Genomic DNA, 17,885 nt, shown 5'->3' with positions numbered 1-17,885 from the left:
TGTGTGTGCGTGTGTTTGTCCCCACCACCGCTTCCATCACCCTTTGACAACAGGTGTTGGTGTGTTTACGTCCCCGTAACTTCGCAGTTCAGCAAAGACTGAACAAGTACTATAAAAAAAGATAATAATTACTGGGATTGACTCATTCCGCAAGGCGGTGCCCCAGCGTGGCCACAGTCTATTGACCGGAATATATGAATGAATAACAGATACAACGTTGCTATTATCAAAGGCGACACAGGACAAATTGCTAGAGGAAATGAAGGCTTTAATATCATGTTTAGGTTCATAAAAATACCATCGTTAAATAGCTGAACATTATTATCGGAGGTTGGACGAAAAAAAGACATCTTAGAATGTCATCGTTTCATCCAGTCGTAAGTCGTTCCGTTTTTGGCATTCTCGGAAAGTTCCTCCGAATTTGTATTCTATAAACTCTATATCGTACGATTAAGGATGAAAAAAAGACTTACCAATTTTAGGATCCAAAATAAACCCCCAAAAAGATTAAATTTGAGAGAAAATCGAGTCTTTATGGTGAACGGGTCGGACTCATACAAAAACGAAGTCGGCGAATGATGCGTTACGTTTCGTTTCTCCTCCAGAAAACTTTTGTGTTTGGTGTATTGATATAATTATCCACGCTGAATCTGACGATATTATTTATTTATTTCAGGAAAATTTCAGAAAAATGTTAGAGATGATTAAAATTTGATTATTTTTATCCAATCAGAGAACAGCATTTAGAAGCTGGCATTTTGTGCGTGATGACAATATTACGACAACGTTTAAAAAAATTAAATACTGGAAATTAATTAATGTTTTTTTTTTATAGCATATAACTGAAAGTTTTTGCAAGCAAAACAACGATCATTTATAATTAGATGAAAAAATATTAGAAGCCAATTTTAAAAGTTATCTCCCCCCCCCACACTTTATAATATGCACGCATACACATCCTTGCGTACATACATCGATCCATACACACACACATACACATGTGCACGCACAAATTAATTATTATTATTATATATATATATATATATTTGCCTATCTCTCGCAGAATATATAGACTTATCTATCTGTGTGTGTGTGTGTGTAGTGTACAACTATGAGTGTCTCCGAAGTTTACCGGAAACTGCCGAATGCTACGAAACTTAAAGTCGTGACGTATGTATCGTTAATACCAAGAAGGAACTTGTTCAGTATGTATGGCTAACGATCTCTGCCTCTTGCTTCTCTTTTTTATCCGCCCTCATTTGGCATCTCTCCTTCACCATCTGATCTTTTATTATGGTCATCTTTACAATGCAACCTTTCGACTTTCTTTTGAAGCATTGATTTGTCTTTATTCGTCCTTTGAAACCATAAAACGAGCTCTTTATATATCCACATATATGACTACGTTTCCTATCAGACGACATTTTAAATGTTAATACGTGTGTGTGTGTGTGTGTGTGTGTGTATATATATATATATATATATATATATATATGTGTGTGTGTGTGTGTGTGTATGTGTACATATAATGTATGTGTATATATACACATAGAGAGATTGATGAGTGTATATAGATTGCTGTTTGTGTGTACATATAATGTATGCGTATATATACATATACATAGAGAGAGATTGGTAGATGAGTGTATATAGATTGCTGTTTGTGTGTATATATGGCGATTGTGTTATGGTTATACGGTGTGTATACGTAATGTATGCATGGATATAATTGATGTGTCTATGTTGATGGGATGTGTATGCATATATACATATACGAATATCTGTTAGTGTATATGTGTGCACGTATATATAATGTATATTTACGTATATGTAGAAGATGTGTCCTTCGATGATTGGTGTGTGTATGTATATATACACACGTGTATATGTATATATATATGCGTGTGTACGTATATATAGATACAATTAAACACACGTATCCACATCAAGAATCTTGCACACGAAATACACATACGAAGTATATATAGATGTTTGTGTGTATATATATATATACACACACACACACACATACGTGTATATGTATATATATATATATACGTGTGTACGTGTATAGATGTGTGTGTATAGTTTCTTTTGCCTCTTTTCCTACGTTGGTATTTAGAGGATTGTTAATTGTAATTCTTTTATAAAACAATTTCATTTTAATTATATATTAATTAATGCAGACCTGTGGTAATTAATTAATCTAGGATTTTCAATTATGAAAATCTGCACGAAATCGGAAAAACTAATTTACTTGATCGGCGAGAAAGTATGTCAAGACATTTAGACCTTGATATGTATATAACCATCCTTGCGTCTGTGCTTTTATATGTGTGTATATATATGCCTGTGTGCGCGTAGAGATATATACACTTATGTAGACACGTCGTGGAGTGGAAACTCCTTGGAAATACGCTGATGATATAAGCTCGTTATATATATATATACATATATATACACTTCGACAGGCGCACGCGTGTAAACCATATGCATGTTCATTATATGACTTGTATTCCTTATAAACTGAATAGATTTTATTCTTTGTAAACTGTAACTTTTCCCTTATATATTTCTAAAACCTTCATACCTTGTCTCTGATGACGGGTTATCCCTGCTGTAACACTTACCCTAATTGGATTATTCTAGATGACTTGAGATATTTGTTCTGCCTTCGATTGGCTCTTTCTTCTCATATAATACCAGGTATAACGGAACCCTAATACGGATCCCCAGATCCAGCCTCAGCTGTGGACTTGGAACCCGACGGTCCGACCAGTTGTAACACTCAGCGTACCTATCCTCTTAGATCAGCAGTTCCCAAACTGCCTCCTCTCTGGCACCCAGTCCACATCCGTAGCCCCCACCCCCACCCCACGAGACTCCACTCCCACCCCCACCCCCCACGAGCCTCCACACCACAAATATAGACCACTTTCTACAGCAGATTCAAAACGGCTGCATTTCACAAATAAAACTTAAACCTAATTCGCTGATTGATATTTATTTTTTACACCTGTCCTTCCATTTTGGCCATTCCATTATCATCAACGCTAACCCTAACCCTAACCCTCCACTGCATCTCTCTCAACACAGCCACTGCTTTCTCTTTCCAGCTTACCATAAACAGGAAAACTAATCAACAGGGAAACAGACATGTAAGTTTGAGGTCTATAGAATGTGATTTATAATTTCTGTTGCATAAATTTGTTTATCTTTCAAACATGACTGAGTTCGCATTTAATCTTCTATTGTGAATCATCACCGGCATTGTTTCGACATCCACTTTTCCATGCTTGCATGGATTGGATTGAATGCGTTGAGGCATATTTTTCAACAACTGGATGCCCTTGCTGTCATTAACTTTCACCTATATTTGTATAACCAGTAGACTCCTTTCAGTTTCCACCTGCCAGGTCCACTCACCAGGCTTTGGTTAGCCCAGTGCTATACTACAAGACTCCATCAGGACTGGCCAACAACTAAACAATGTTACCTTTCATTTGTTTCAGTCATTTGACTGGGGACCATGCTGGAGCACTGCCTAAGAGAATTTTTAGTTTAATGAATCATCCCCGGTACTGCTAAGTTACAGGGATGTAAACACACCAACACCAGTTGTCAAGCAGTGGTTGGGCACAGAGACATAAAGGAACACGCACATAGATATATATGTACAGGACGTGCTTCTTTCAGTTTCCCTCTATATCAAATCAACTCTCCAGGTTGTGGTCAGCCTGGGGCTATGGTAGAAGACACTTGCCTAAGGTGCCATGCAATGGGACAGAGCCAAGAAGTATGTGCTTCAGAAGCAAACTTCTTACCACTCATCCATGCCAATATATGATGTGTGTATATATATGTGATGGGATTCTTCTAGTTTCCGTCTACCAAATTTACTCACAAAGCTCTGGTCAGCCTGAGGTTGTTGCAGAAGACACTATGGTGCCATGCAGTGGGACTGAACTTGAAATCATGTGGTTGGGAAGCAAGCTTTTTACATATTTTTGGAAAAAATTTTCTGTTGCAATAATTTTTGTCGCTTTTCTTTCATTTGCAGCCACCATGGGCCGTTCACGCTCCCGGTCACAGGAGAGGCGTTGGTACAGCTACAGTTACAGCCACAGCCGTAGTCGGAGTCGCAGCCCTTCAGAAGACGGAGTCCGGGTCCACGTGGCTGACTTGGGCGAGGATCCCTCAAAGAGGGAGCTGGAGTGCGTGTTTGAGAAGTTTGGCAAGCTGCTGGAGGTGTGGGTGGCCAAGAGCCCCCCTTGCTTTGCTTTCATCGTTTATAAATATCGCGAAGATGCTGATGCAGCCATCAAAGAGATGGATGGCAAGTAAGGGCTGTTTACTGTTTTCGTGTGTGTGTGTGTGGGGGGGGAGTGTGTCAGTGTGGGCATCACCCCCACCCCCCACTTGTCTCTCCCTCTCCTCTGAGCTACATCTTCAGGATCCCCTTCATATCTGCTATCGACAGTCACATACAGTAGGACCTTACAGTATAAGTGCCCCATTGTACGAGTAATTTGCTGTGCGAGCTGAGACTCATGTGAATTTTTGTCCTGAAGCACCAGCAGAAATCTGCAGTACGAGGAGCTCACAAATCGTCCCACCCTTTCTGATAATTCAGTAATCTGTAGTCTGGGATTGAACCCAGGATCACGAGATTGCAAGACAAGCTTCTTAATCATGCTGCCATGTCTTCATTTATGTTGATTTGTTGATTATTAAAAAAAAAAACTTCGTCATTAGTAATTTTGTCATTTTTTTTCTTTTCTTTCTTTCCTTTTTTTCTTTCAAAACCTCTTGCCGAATCTTCACTCCATCTTGATGGTCACGTCTCTCCATTTACCAATTCAATTTGATGGCTGCATTGACGTTGCCTCTCCAGATTGTTGAGTGGTGGTCGGATCCGCGTCTCATTGGCACGGCCCCGCACAAGGGGGAGGCGCCGGCGTGTGTTTGACCCCAACCTACGTTGCTACCAGTGCGGACGCAAGGGACACTTCTTCCGTGACTGTGACGACTCCAGACGCTACCCCAGACGCCGCTACGTCAGCAGGTATCTACCACCATCATATTTTCCTTTCCTTTTGTGTACATTGTGTGTATGTGTATCCACATGTATTTCTATTGCATACATTGTATGTATGTTCTTTTCATTTTTCTCCATTGCATTTTCACTTTTTGATTTTTTAAGTATTTTCGTACTATTTGATCATTACTATTATTATTATTGAGTGAGAGAGCAGCACATGTCATCAAAGTGACCCTGGGGTAAAATATACGAAGCCCAGTATACCCATCGTGACTACCCGTCTGATAAGGGTACACCAGGCACATGCCTCACAACCATATGTGCGTGACATGGTGACTTCACACCAAGTTAAACAGTGCATGACCTTGCAGGTGCGGCCCGATTAGAATTTCCTTCAGGTCGATTAGCCCGTCCCACTCAAAAGGTCCCTGAATAAGGGTTGTTTAAGGATGTTGAACGAAACACCCATGTTTCCAGAGGTAAAATTATTCAAACCCCAAAGAATTCCTCTCAACACATGGCTCTGATGCTCCCCCACTACTTCTGCTCGTGATAGAGATGCACATATCGTCAGCCACCGAGGGACATGCTCAGCTGGTTAAGGTCAAACGACTGACAAGCAAATCTGTGGTATTGAGCAGAATATTTGCTGTAGCTCATCTTTTATACTAAGACAAAGCAATGTACACCAGTGGTTCCCAAATTGGGTATTATTATTATTATTATTATTATTATAATTATACTATTTTTCTTTGTAACCGATATTTAAAAAAATATTTTTTCCTTTTTAATTTTGTTTTATTTATTTTAAAATTATTCCATAATTTCTTCAATTTTCAGGAATTAATCATACAAATTCTTTATTTACATATGTAAATATGTGTGTCTGTAATGTGTATGAATGTGTGTGTGTGTGTGTGTGTATGACTGTGTATTCATATTTGTATGCACGTTGGCGTTTGTATAAATTTATGTGTGTATCTGTATGCGTGAGTGTGTAATTATTTTTTTCAGTTTAATTTGTTTATTCTCTGTAATTAACTTTTTTTAAATCCTTCTTTTTATTCAACTGTGAATTGTGAAGATTATATATATATATATATATATATATATATATATATATATATATATAAATGTATTCATATATATAATCTATGTGTATATACACACACACACACATGTATACATATATAAACGTATATTTGTTTATATGTGTGTATATGTATACATATATATACATGTGTGTGTGTGTGCATATATATTGATGATGAGGATATGCACATGTTGTGTATGTGTGTGTACATATACATATATATATTTTTATATATATACATACACATATACGTACACGTGTGTATGTAGATTTGTCTCAATACTGTTTATGTTGTTTAATTTAGATATATTTTTTCTCCCCCCTGTATTAAAAAAAAAAAAACAATTCTCTCTCTTTCTCTCTTTCCTTTTCTCTCCGTTCCTTATTATTTTTGTTCTCTGTGTGTTTTTAACAAACCATATTGCTGTTAGCAGACAACCGATTCTTTCACAGTCTTACCTATTTTTATCAGGGATGTGGTTAATGGCTATGGTATGGTTCTGTGAATGGTTTTTGGTGATGGTGATGGTTTTGGTCTCAAATATAAAACTGGTCTGGTCTGGTTTTTGTTCTGGTATGTGGTGCCCCCCTTGGCTTGGCTGGCTGGCTGGCTGGGGGCCCCCCCGCCGTTGTTGGCGTGCGCGGGGGGCCTCCCCTTCGCCTGGTTCTCGTCTCATCTCGTCTGGTGGTCTCTAGAGGAAAAGTATCAAAAATATCACAAAAAAAATGTGAATCGATTGTAAATGGAAGGAAAAAAAAATGGAGGAAAATGACGGCGAAACGATTCTGGTGGTTAGTTTGGGCATGTTGTGATGGAAACGCTGTCTTCCTGATGCTGCTGCTGCAACTGATGGTGATAGGAGGAAACTGGTCCTCCAAGCTCTCTCCCGACAAGGTGCCATGATGGTTTTGTGGAGCATGGTATATGATAGAAAAATGTGTACAAGGTGGTGATGATGATGATGATGATGATGGTTATGTTACCGGAACCCAAATGGCAACTGGAAGGAAATAATATGGCTAGTGGTGGATGCATGGTGGTCAGTTTTTTGGAAAGCTTTTTGAGAAATAAATTAATCACAATGAGACAAACAAAAAAAAAATAAACAAAAAAAAGATTACTGTCGGTGATGCACGATCCAGCTGCAGTTGTTTCAGGTATGTACGTATGTATGTATGACTACGATTAGATATTTCGTCATTTAGCATCCTAGCTAATTAATTTTTCTTAGCTAATTAAAACTCAACGACTTCTTGTTTTTGTATTTTTCAAAATTGATCACTTTTCTTTTTTTATCAAATCTCCATTTGTATACGTGCGTGTGCGTTTATGAATGGCTGCTTGTTTCTCTAGGATTGATCAAACTGATGTATCTACCTCTGATAAGAGTTCAATAAGACTCGAAAATCAGTTAAGGTTCTTCATCAGTTTTTCATTCTGCAGAGAAATAACTAAATTAGGACTGTTTATCTAATTTATAGGTTTATATGTATATATATATATGTCTGTGTATGTAAATGGTAGGTACTCGTTTCCTACTGAAGTATGGAGCTGGTATATTTGTGTTTTACATTTACATTACTATGGACACACTTCAACAAAGACTCTCCAATAAGAAATCAATTTTAAGAAATGATAATCATAAAATTTATAAATAATGAAAAATATGTATATATAGGATTTTCGAGTGAGATCGTTGCCAGTGCCCCTGGACTGGCTTGTGCGGGTGGCACATAAAAGACACCATTTTGAGCGTGGCCGTTGCCAGTACCGCCTGACTGGCCTTCGTGCGGGTGACACGTAAAAGCACCCACTACACTCTCTGAGTGGTTGGCGTTAGGAAAGGCATCCAGCTGTAGAAACTCTGCCAAATCAGATTGGAGCCTGGTGTAGCCATCTGGTTCACCAGTCCTCAGTCAAATTGTCCAACCCATGCTAGCATGGAAAGCGGACGTTAAAACGATGATGATGAATTTGGGAAAAAAGGGGAAAAATCTGGTAAATCTCACAGCTGATAGACTTAAATTGTATAGCCTGTTTATTTTGATTTCCTGTGGTGAATATTTTGGTGTCTTAAAAACCACTATACTATATATATATATATATATATATATATATATATATTAGAAATAACGAATTTCTAAATCTCTCAGAGAGACTTAAGCAGTAGTGATGCGATAAAGTAGTTGTATACTGCCAACTTAACGTGACAGTCCCAATAAGGGAATATACTACTGCTGTTTAGCCCTAGGAAGCTGGACCGCTTCCTATTAGGCCTTGACACACTTTTTGTGCCCTTATCCTTACGAAGGGCACATGTGTAGTATATTCCCTTATTGGGACTGTCACGTTAAGTTGGCAGTATACAACTACTTTATATATATATATATATATATATATATATATATATATATATATATATATATATATATATATAGTATAGTGTCATGTGTAAGGTGATCTTGCTGTCTTCTGTTGACTGAACTAATGAGAATTGGTAAAGATACAATATCTTGTCGTTAGCTACCTGCATTGTTCTTTCTTAATAAAATAAAATAAAAAATAGGGCTATAGTCACTCTATTTAATACTAGTAATAATAATAATAGTTTTTTTTTTTTTTGCGTTGTGTGCCCAAGACACTGAGGACTATGCAAATCAAAAGATGAAATAAACCACAAAAACTGGGGCTTGCATTGATCAAAACAAACAACAATAATAACGGAATAGAATTGATAATGTAACCAGGTTTCTTTATTCAATGCATTCAAAAAAAATTATTCAGGATTTCAAAATATTTAATAGTACACACGCACACACACACACACACATAGGTTCTCTATAACTCCTACAGTTTTATATTTAATTTCTATGGAGTGAAGGAGTGGCTGCATGGTAAGGGGCTTGCTTTCCAACTATCTAGTTTCACCGAGGACAAGTGTTCTCTACTATAGCCTCAGGCCGACCAAAGCCTTGTGAGCAGATTTAGTAGACAAACTAAAAGAAGCCTGTCGTATATATTACATGTGTGTGTGTGTATGTTTGTTTACATCTTGGTTCAGCAAAAGAGACCGATAGAATAAGCACTAGGTTTACAAAGAATAAGTCTTGGAGTCAATTTGTTCGACTAAAGGCGGTGTTCCAGCATGGCCACAGTCAAGTGGCTGAAACAAGAAAAGAGTTAAGTAGAATTAATCTGGGGGGGAAAAGAGTCTTTCTTTTATTTTTATATTCATATTTCTTAGGTTTATTGTTGTTCAAAGTAATCATTAAGGGTTTCCTATAGGCATTTTCAATAAGATATTATTATTATTACATAAAGTGGTGAACTGGTGGATTCGTTAGCATGCTGGGCAAAATGCCTACGTTCTTGAGTTCAAATTCTGCCGAGGTTGACTTTGTTTTTCATCTCTTTAGGGGTCAATAAATTAAGTGCCAGTGAAGCACTGAGGTCGATGTAATCAACTAGTCCCCCCTCCCTCAAAATTTCAGGCTTTGTGCTTTTAGGAGGAAAAGATTATTATGAAGGTGGTGAGCTGGCAGAATAGTTTGCCAGGCGAAAAGCTTAGCAGTATTTCATCTGCCGCTAGGTTCTGAGTTCAAATTTTGCCAAAATCTACTTTGCTTTTCATCCTTATGGGGTCAATAAATTAAGTACCATTTGAGAACTGGGGATGATGTAGTCAACTAGTCCCCTCTCCCTCCCAAAAATTTCAGGCCTTGTGCCTATATTAGAAAGGATTATTATTATTATTATTATTATTGATTTTAACTTGGGTTTGTTCTAATTCCTGGTAGAATTTATGTGGGTAGCAGGTTACAACCTAGGTAACCTTAGACATCCACAATAGTGCTTAGAACCCTCCTGATAATCTTTCCTGGTTTTCCGAAGAGGCAAACTTTCTCTAGAATCTCTACACAACCGTTTCTCTGTACCTTTCCTTACTTTTCCCAATCAACCAATTCTTACAAGCAAAAGACCTTTACAATTTCCATATTCCAAATTCTTGCAATTTCAAATGTTAAGGGATTGTAGTTTTTTGTTTTCTACTATTATTATTATTATTAATAATAATGAAGTGGGTTATGTTTTTTTAAAATAATGTCTGCAGTCTTTTTTTTTTTTTTTGTGTGTTTTAATCATTCCTGATGTCATGGAGCTGTTAGTAACTTTGATGAAACTGTCGGCCCCTTTCCCCTACACCTCTCAAATCCCCCCCCCCGCCAACCTACCTCCCTCCCTATTTCTACCTTCTGTAAAAGAAACCATTCCTAATAACTCCAAAATAACAAAATCTATCTTTTATTTTTCTCTAAAAGCAAAAAAAAAAAAAAATCAACAAAATAAAAAAGACAAAAAATAAATGACTAAAAACACAAACAAAACAAATTCCATCGACAAACCTCGTCTTTTATATTTAAAATAATTAACGCTTCATTTTTAATTGACAAATTTATATTTTCCTCATGCCAATTCTTATTAAATTAAAATGCCTTTATTCAAACGGTGCTTATATTTTTTTTTTTTCATATAATTTTCTTTATTTATATTCTTAATTTTTCAGGAACTGCATACGTCTTTGTTAACAATATATATTTAATTTTTACTATAAAATTATTATTATTATTATTATTATTATAAAAGTTATTATTGTTCTTATTAATATAAAAATATTTTTGTTATTATTAATATAAAATCATTATTATTATTATTATTAAGGCGGTGAGCTGGCAGAATCGTTAGCAGGCCAGGCAAAACGCTTAGTGGCATTTCATCTGTCTTTGCGTTGTGAGTTCAAATTCTGCCAAGGTCGACTTTGCCTTTCCTCCTTTGCGGGGGGAGTGTCGATAAAATAAGTACCAGTCGGGGGTCAATGTAATTGGCTTACCCCCTCCCCACAAAAAACTGTTGACCCTGTGCTAAAATCCGAAACCATTATTATTATTATTATTAATTCTAATTTAATTTAAATTGTTTTTATCGCAACCTGTGGCCATGAAGACTTGGTTTTTGTTTATACCTTTATTGTATATATACACACACACACACACACATATATATATATATATGCGCATGTATAGCTTTATGATTTTAAGTGGTCACTGCCATACTTGAGACTACTTACGTATACATCAACACTGTTCATACACACACACACACACACACACACATGTATATCTTTGAAGCTACATATACTTACATTGTGCATCTCTGTTTAGTTGCATACATTTACACACACACACACGAACATACTTTTGCAATCATATAGTCACCTCACACTCAAACATCTATAAAAAAGTAAAGACCCCCCCCCCCCCTCCCACTTCGGTCATGAATGACCATGGGATTGAACCTAGAAAGTTCCCCTCCAAGGCACAAGTCCAGGCAAGGTTTGTGGAAGACCAGCTTCCCTTCGCCATGCCATTGTATGTACATTGAGTAAAGGATAAAGGGCCATGGGATTAGTTCCCCTTGAGGCACAAGTTCAGGCAAGGTTGTTTGTGGAAGACCAACGTTTGCCCATGCATGCCAGCCTCCCCTCTCCATGCCACTGATGTTGTCCAAGGGAAAGGCAAAGGGGGCAAAGGGGCCAATACAGCTTGGCACCAGTCATGTCCCCTCTCATTTCTACTGATGAGTGAACGAGAACAACGTGGAATATAATTTTGCTCAAGAACACAAGACACAGCCCTGTCCAGGAATTGAACTCACTAGCCATGACTCTCTAACCAGTGAGCCATGCACCTTCAGCAAACAAATAGGTGCGTGACCTGGTGGTTAGGCTTTTGTACTCATGATCACCAGATGGTGGGTTTGATTCCCAGGCTGGGTGGTGTGTTGTGCTGTTGAGCAAAATATTCCATTTCACAATGCTCCAATCCCACTTCTGATCAGGTAGGGACGTTGGCCCACTTGCCTAACCATCATTCAGTGGCTGAAATTATGCAAAGTGCATTGTGACCAGTGATGTGTAACACATCTGATAGTCTGGTCAGTCATGTGACATCAAGAGATATTGTACACACACACACACACACATTTGTTTTCTATGCTAGCATAAGTTAGGTTAATATATTATTGATACTTTCCCCTGCTGCTAACCCATACATATGAACGCTTTTGCACACACACACACACATAGCTACATGTATTACTGTATAATTATATATACTTTGTACATGTTACTGTATACATACATGAAACCTATATCCATGTTATATACACATTATACTGCATGCTCAGTAAGCAGTGAAGGAACACCACTGTGGTACTCCTGGCCCCTTAAATCTCTCTAAATGTCTTTAGGGTAAAGACATATTGTTATATTTCTGTTGAAATACACAGGTTTTGTTTTGATTAATTTTGAAAATAATGAAGAATTTAGTCAAATAAGTTTATTGTTAATTAATCTGGTGTTTGGGACATAAATTGATATGAAATTTTGATGGTAGATGGTATTTTGATCACTTTGAAAGCGGGAGTTTGGATGATAGATTGAAGGGCAGAGTCAGGCAGACGTGGTATGAAAACCGGTTGATGGTACCATTGCCCTAAGAATGTTGTGATAATAGCAAAAGACAGCATAAATTAGGCTGGAGATGGTGGAGGTGCAGATGTGGCGGACAAGTGAAGCTAGGTTTAAAAAGGAATGCAGGAAGTCGATGAAGAGTTGGGTGCAGTGAATGATGGGGGCTACTGGTCCTTTCAAGCAAAGACAATGTTTAAAACGAACAAGAAAAGTAACATTATTAAAATGGAAATTTTAAGATTTTTTCCCTATAATTTTAGCTGGATGCAAAATGAGTTTTGGTTACATATATATAGATGTACTTACATTAGCATCATTATATATAACAAGATGTGATATTTTAACATAAGCTATCATTTCTAATTCTTCTCTATGAATATATGTACAGTATGCATTATATTCTGTGTATGTCTGTCTGTGTGTCCTGTATCTACCATATTTTATCTAATATCTAATTGGTCTTTTTTTTTTTCTCGTGACTTCCACGTAATGAGATCTCATATGCCTGTTCTTTTTTTTTTCTCTTCCTTTTGTCCTTCCATCTTTTAGGTCTTCCTCTCGTTCCTACTCGAGGTCAAGATCTCGATCCCGTGGCCGACGTCCGAAGAACGACAAATACAGAAACCGAGGAAGGTAGAGGGACATTACGTTATTTTTAACAATGCACGTGTATGTTTGCCAAGTGAGCCAAATCAAATGCCTTGTGGCTGTTGTCATAAGCTGCAAGTCCTCCTTTCACTGTTTGAGGAAGTAAAACCACTTGCTCTTAGAGTTTCTTGGGTCAATGCAAAAATCTAGTCTTTCGTTGACTTCTTGGAGAACTCTTTCTTGTGTGTCGACAGCTTCACTTATGTCAGAAGCATCAGCCTTTTGAGTCTGAAGTCTTGGAAAGACTTGGATGTGTTGTGGACTTTCTGGACAGGGGTGTGTGGCCCTGCTGATATCTGAGCAGGAGGACAAATGTTCGGGTCCCTAGGTCACTGATCCTCCTTTGTCTGTAGTTGGGAGACTTGGACAATCCAGGGCCTTTAGGAAGGTCCTTTGGGATCTGGACTCTCAGCAGGATTATGGGTTCCCATTGGTCGGATTTTGTACCCAACCAACGACTCTACTGAGACACTGGGAGGCAGACTGTTTGGCCCAGAGGGATCCTGCTTACTGTGTTCTCACCTCTGATTCGCAAGTGGCTGAGTATTCCACAGACACATGTACCCTTAACGTAGTTCTCGGGGACATTCAGCGTGACACAGAGTGTGACAAGGCTGACCCTTTGAATTACAGGCACAACAGAAACAGGAAGTAAGAGCGAGAGAAAGTTGTGGTGGAAGAGTACAGCAGGGATCGCCACCGTCCCCTGCCGGAGCCTCCTGGGGCTTTAAGGTGTTTTCGCTCAATAAACACTCACAACGGCCGGTCTGGGAATCGAAACTGCGATCCTATGACCGCGAGTCCGCTGCCCTAACTACTGGGCCATTGCGCATCCACATATATATATATTTGTAATATCTTTCTCCTGTGTCCATCACATGACCCATCTCCATATTGTTTGCCATCTATCGTCCCCCCACTCCCCAACCTACTGATGCATCTTTTCTTTTCTGTCTTCCTCTCTCCACAGTCCATCTCGGTCGCAGAGTCGCTCCCCAAAGCGAATCTCGTCATCGTCCAAGAAGAAGTCTGTGAGTCGCAGCCCGGAACCCCGTCGCCGCTCCCGCAGCCGGCAACGCAGTTCGTCCCCGGAGAAGAAGGGCAGCAGCAGCAGTGGCGGCAGCAAGATGCTGTCGCATGCCGAGATGATGGGTGCTGGGGACGGCCCCAAGATGAACCACAAGAGGTCGCCGTCCCCTGAGAGGTCGTACAGAGATCGTAGCATCACGCCATCACCACCGCCAATGACCAAACGGTCATCGGAGGACAACAGCGACCGGGGACGACGAGGTCGAGGCGGGGATGATGACGACGACGATGACGATATGGACTAGGCATGTTGCTATGGTAATGACTTTGTCTCCCTCTCTCTCTCCCTTGGAGGATGAAGAGAGCAGAGAATGTAGGGGGTGGTGGGCATGGGTGGGGAATATTTTTTTATTTTTAAAAGTATCTTTTTTTCTCTCCTCTCTCTCCTGTGTCTTATCAACACACACACACCCATATTATATCTATATGTACACACACGCATTACTATATATTATTTACACATACACACACCTACATATGTATACACACTCATTGCTATCTCTTATTTACATACACATATATATAGGCACAGATTACTATATACATATATACACACACACACACAAGCACACAGAGTAAAAATGATTGTAGATGTATATAGCGAGATGTGTGTAATACATATGTGTATGTATGTATATAAATATGTGTATGTGTGTTTATATTTATATATATATATATATACACACGTATTTTTTTGTGTTTGCTGAAGTTACGTCTGTAATATATCAATTTGATTAAACGAATACCAGCTCTGAACCAAGGGTTGGGGTAAAATTAGATGGACAGTGGCACGCAGTGCTCCAGCACGGTCACGGTTCAGGAACTGGGACCTGTAAAAGTGTTCACACTCACACACCTCCCCTCCCCTCCATCAAAACTGACACCTCACTAATACAAAAGAAGTGAATTGGGTCTGTGTGCCTTTGAATTGGATTGTCGCTGCTTCAAGACCCAGCTTAGAGCTGGAGGGTGGCCAGGGTGCCCTTCTATGTTGACCTCTTGTCACATGCACACACAGACGGCAGGGTTTCACCATGCTGACAGACCCTGATCTTAAATCTCTAGGGATCCATGCTGTGGTTCTTGTTCCTTTTTAGTCCCTGGAGTTGACGAGTTCACTTTTTCCTAAGGCATCACATGTGTAGATACACACTTAAATTATATATATATTTATATATATATATATATATAGATGTCTTATGAACTTCTTTGGCTTACAGCTTTTTCTGCTATCTATAAGATGCTGTGGACTCAGAGCTGAGTACTTGAGTAATATATTACAGCTTCACCAGAGCCTTGAATATGAAGTGCAGTTTATTGGTAATCCTTTATATATATATATATATATATATATATATATATATATATATATACACATAAGTGTAATTCTTTCCCAAATAAAGTCCTGGGATTCAACTAAACCCCTTCAAGGTGGTGCTCCAGCATGGCTGCAGTCAAATGACTGAAACAAGTATAAAAGATTAAAAGGACAGCTACCTATGCCTCACTCTAGACACATATCTTATGTCTGTTTGTGTGTCAGAGGGATGTTTACCTTCAGCTGGGAACAGTTCACTTAATGTATTTCTCATTTATACACAGCCATGAGTCATTCTGTCTTTTTCCATATTCATATATTGCATACACACACACACTATTCATATATATATATATATATATATGCAAACACTAATATCTGCTTATACATACATCATACACACACACACATGGTTTACAGCAGTGTGTTGAAGGGACATTGCTCATTGTGACAATTCATTTACTCCATCTCTTCTCACTCAGTTTCACATATTATACATACATACACATACACATACACACACATGTATATACACACATGCATACATATATAATATATATGTATACACAAATATATATACACTGATATAGTGATATACACATACACAATATATATATATATATGCTATATATATGTTTATATATGCGTATATACATACATACATACACGTACATATACACACTATATTGTATACTAATAACCAGATATATATATCTGAAAGATGTCCACACAATAATATACACACGCACAAAAACAGCTAATTCTACATTCTTTCTGTGTGTTGAGAACTTGAATATTTCATGTAGAATCATTTAATATATACATCCTATGTATGTACGTATGTGTGCATGTCTGTCTTCTGTCTGTATGTATATACTTATACGTACAGATGTGTATGTGTGGATTTATATCTATACATGTAAATATATTCTCTGTCTTAATATATATATACACACACACACACACACATATATATATATATATATGTTATCCTGTGTGTATATGTAGTCTGTTCTAAATCTATTCAGTTACTCTATATTGTGTCACTTATAAAACTAAGAGTAGCATAAAAATGAAGCGTCTGCTTCGAATAAAAGAATAAACACACCTGCTCGTTATGGAGTCTGTTTGATTGTATAAATCTCTTTATTTGTTTTTTGGGGCTCACGGAAGCAAAGTGGCCGAGTTCCTTTCGAGTGTTGGACCTCACGGAAGCAAAGTGGCCGAGTTCCTTTCGAGTGTTGGACCTCACGGAAGCAAAGTGGCCGAGTTCCTTTCGAGTGTTGGACCTCACGGAAGCAAAGTGGCCGAGTTCCTTTCGAGTGTTGGACCTCACGGAAGCAAAGTGGCCGAGTTCCTTTCGAGTGTTGGTCCTCACAGAGGCAATGACCAAAACCTGTGGCATTATGTCATCTTTGAGAAGAAGACCCATTGAGGCGAGCAAAATTGCAGTCATGCCAAAAGTGTTGGTCATTGCATCCGAGAGGCCCCACCTGGTTTCTATGGTTTCATACACTCCTCACAGAATAATTAATTTATTGCTCAGATTTTCTGGATTTTAAGCAACACGGATACTTTACATTACATTCTCATGCAAATTGCTTACTGTGTGGACTGATAGTCAAGTCTGTAAGAGGAGCTTACTGTGATAGCTGCACAGATTTCTGAACCCACATCTTATACTACTTGCATATACAAGGGGATGCTGAAAATTCTTGGTTTCAAGGGTGTCGCAAAAGGCCTGCTTGGAGGCCCAGCTGTCTGAGTTCTTTTACAGGGCTTAGAAAAACTGAAGGACCGCTGCAATAAATGTGTGAATTTGAAAGGGGAATATGTTCAGTAAAATGGTAATTAACTCATCTTTATGTATTTTCTTTTACCCAAAGCCAGGAACTTTTCCGCACCCTTGTATATGTACAGGGTATTTTGGCTAAATTTGACAGTTTGCATTAAAGGGAAAGAAAACAACATCCCATCGCAAACTAAAAGTATTTTTAAAACCCAGAAAATGTCAGCTAAACCAGTGGTTCCCAAACTTTTTCAGGCTGCTGTCCCCCATAATACAGGTGACTCTTTGCCAATATTCAGATGGCATCCAGTCCTCCACGTCAGCTAAGTTTTCCTTGACCATGACTGGAATCTTTACTCTCTCCAACACCTCAAGCT

At 38.3% G+C, this 17,885-nt stretch overlaps 1 protein-coding gene across 1 annotated transcript; it reads left to right on the top strand.

Moving 5' to 3' along the window:
* Positions 1–1,096: 1,096 nt before the first annotated feature.
* On the top strand, positions 1,097–14,779 carry LOC106873054 (uncharacterized). Its single transcript, XM_089345594.1, has 6 exons — positions 1,097–1,205; positions 3,117–3,158; positions 4,061–4,340; positions 4,895–5,065; positions 13,214–13,297; positions 14,283–14,779. The coding sequence occupies exons 3-6, from the start codon at positions 4,066–4,068 to the stop codon at positions 14,644–14,646; spliced, it is 894 nt and encodes a 297-aa protein (XP_089201720.1). The 5' UTR covers positions 1,097–1,205; positions 3,117–3,158; positions 4,061–4,065; the 3' UTR covers positions 14,647–14,779.
* Positions 14,780–17,885: the final 3,106 nt, after the last annotated feature.

The sequence above is a fragment of the Octopus bimaculoides genome, chromosome 29 (assembly GCF_046866305.1).
Source record: "Octopus bimaculoides isolate indiv1 chromosome 29, ASM4686630v1, whole genome shotgun sequence".
NCBI classification, from domain to species: Eukaryota; Metazoa; Mollusca; class Cephalopoda; order Octopoda; family Octopodidae; genus Octopus; species Octopus bimaculoides.
The sequence above is the reverse complement of the archived record's forward strand: the minus strand, read 5'-3'. Positions and strand labels throughout refer to the sequence as shown.

Bases quoted from the DNA above. Each gene is read 5' to 3' on its own strand.
- LOC106873054 (XM_089345594.1), top strand. From the start codon at position 4,066: ATGGGCCGTTCACGCTCCCGGTCACAGGAGAGGCGTTGGTACAGCTAC. The intron at 5,066-13,213 runs GTATCTACCACC...TCCATCTTTTAG, and splicing joins AGACGCCGCTACGTCAGCAG to GTCTTCCTCTCGTTCCTACT. The intron at 13,298-14,282 runs GTAGAGGGACAT...CTCTCTCCACAG, and splicing joins AAATACAGAAACCGAGGAAG to TCCATCTCGGTCGCAGAGTC.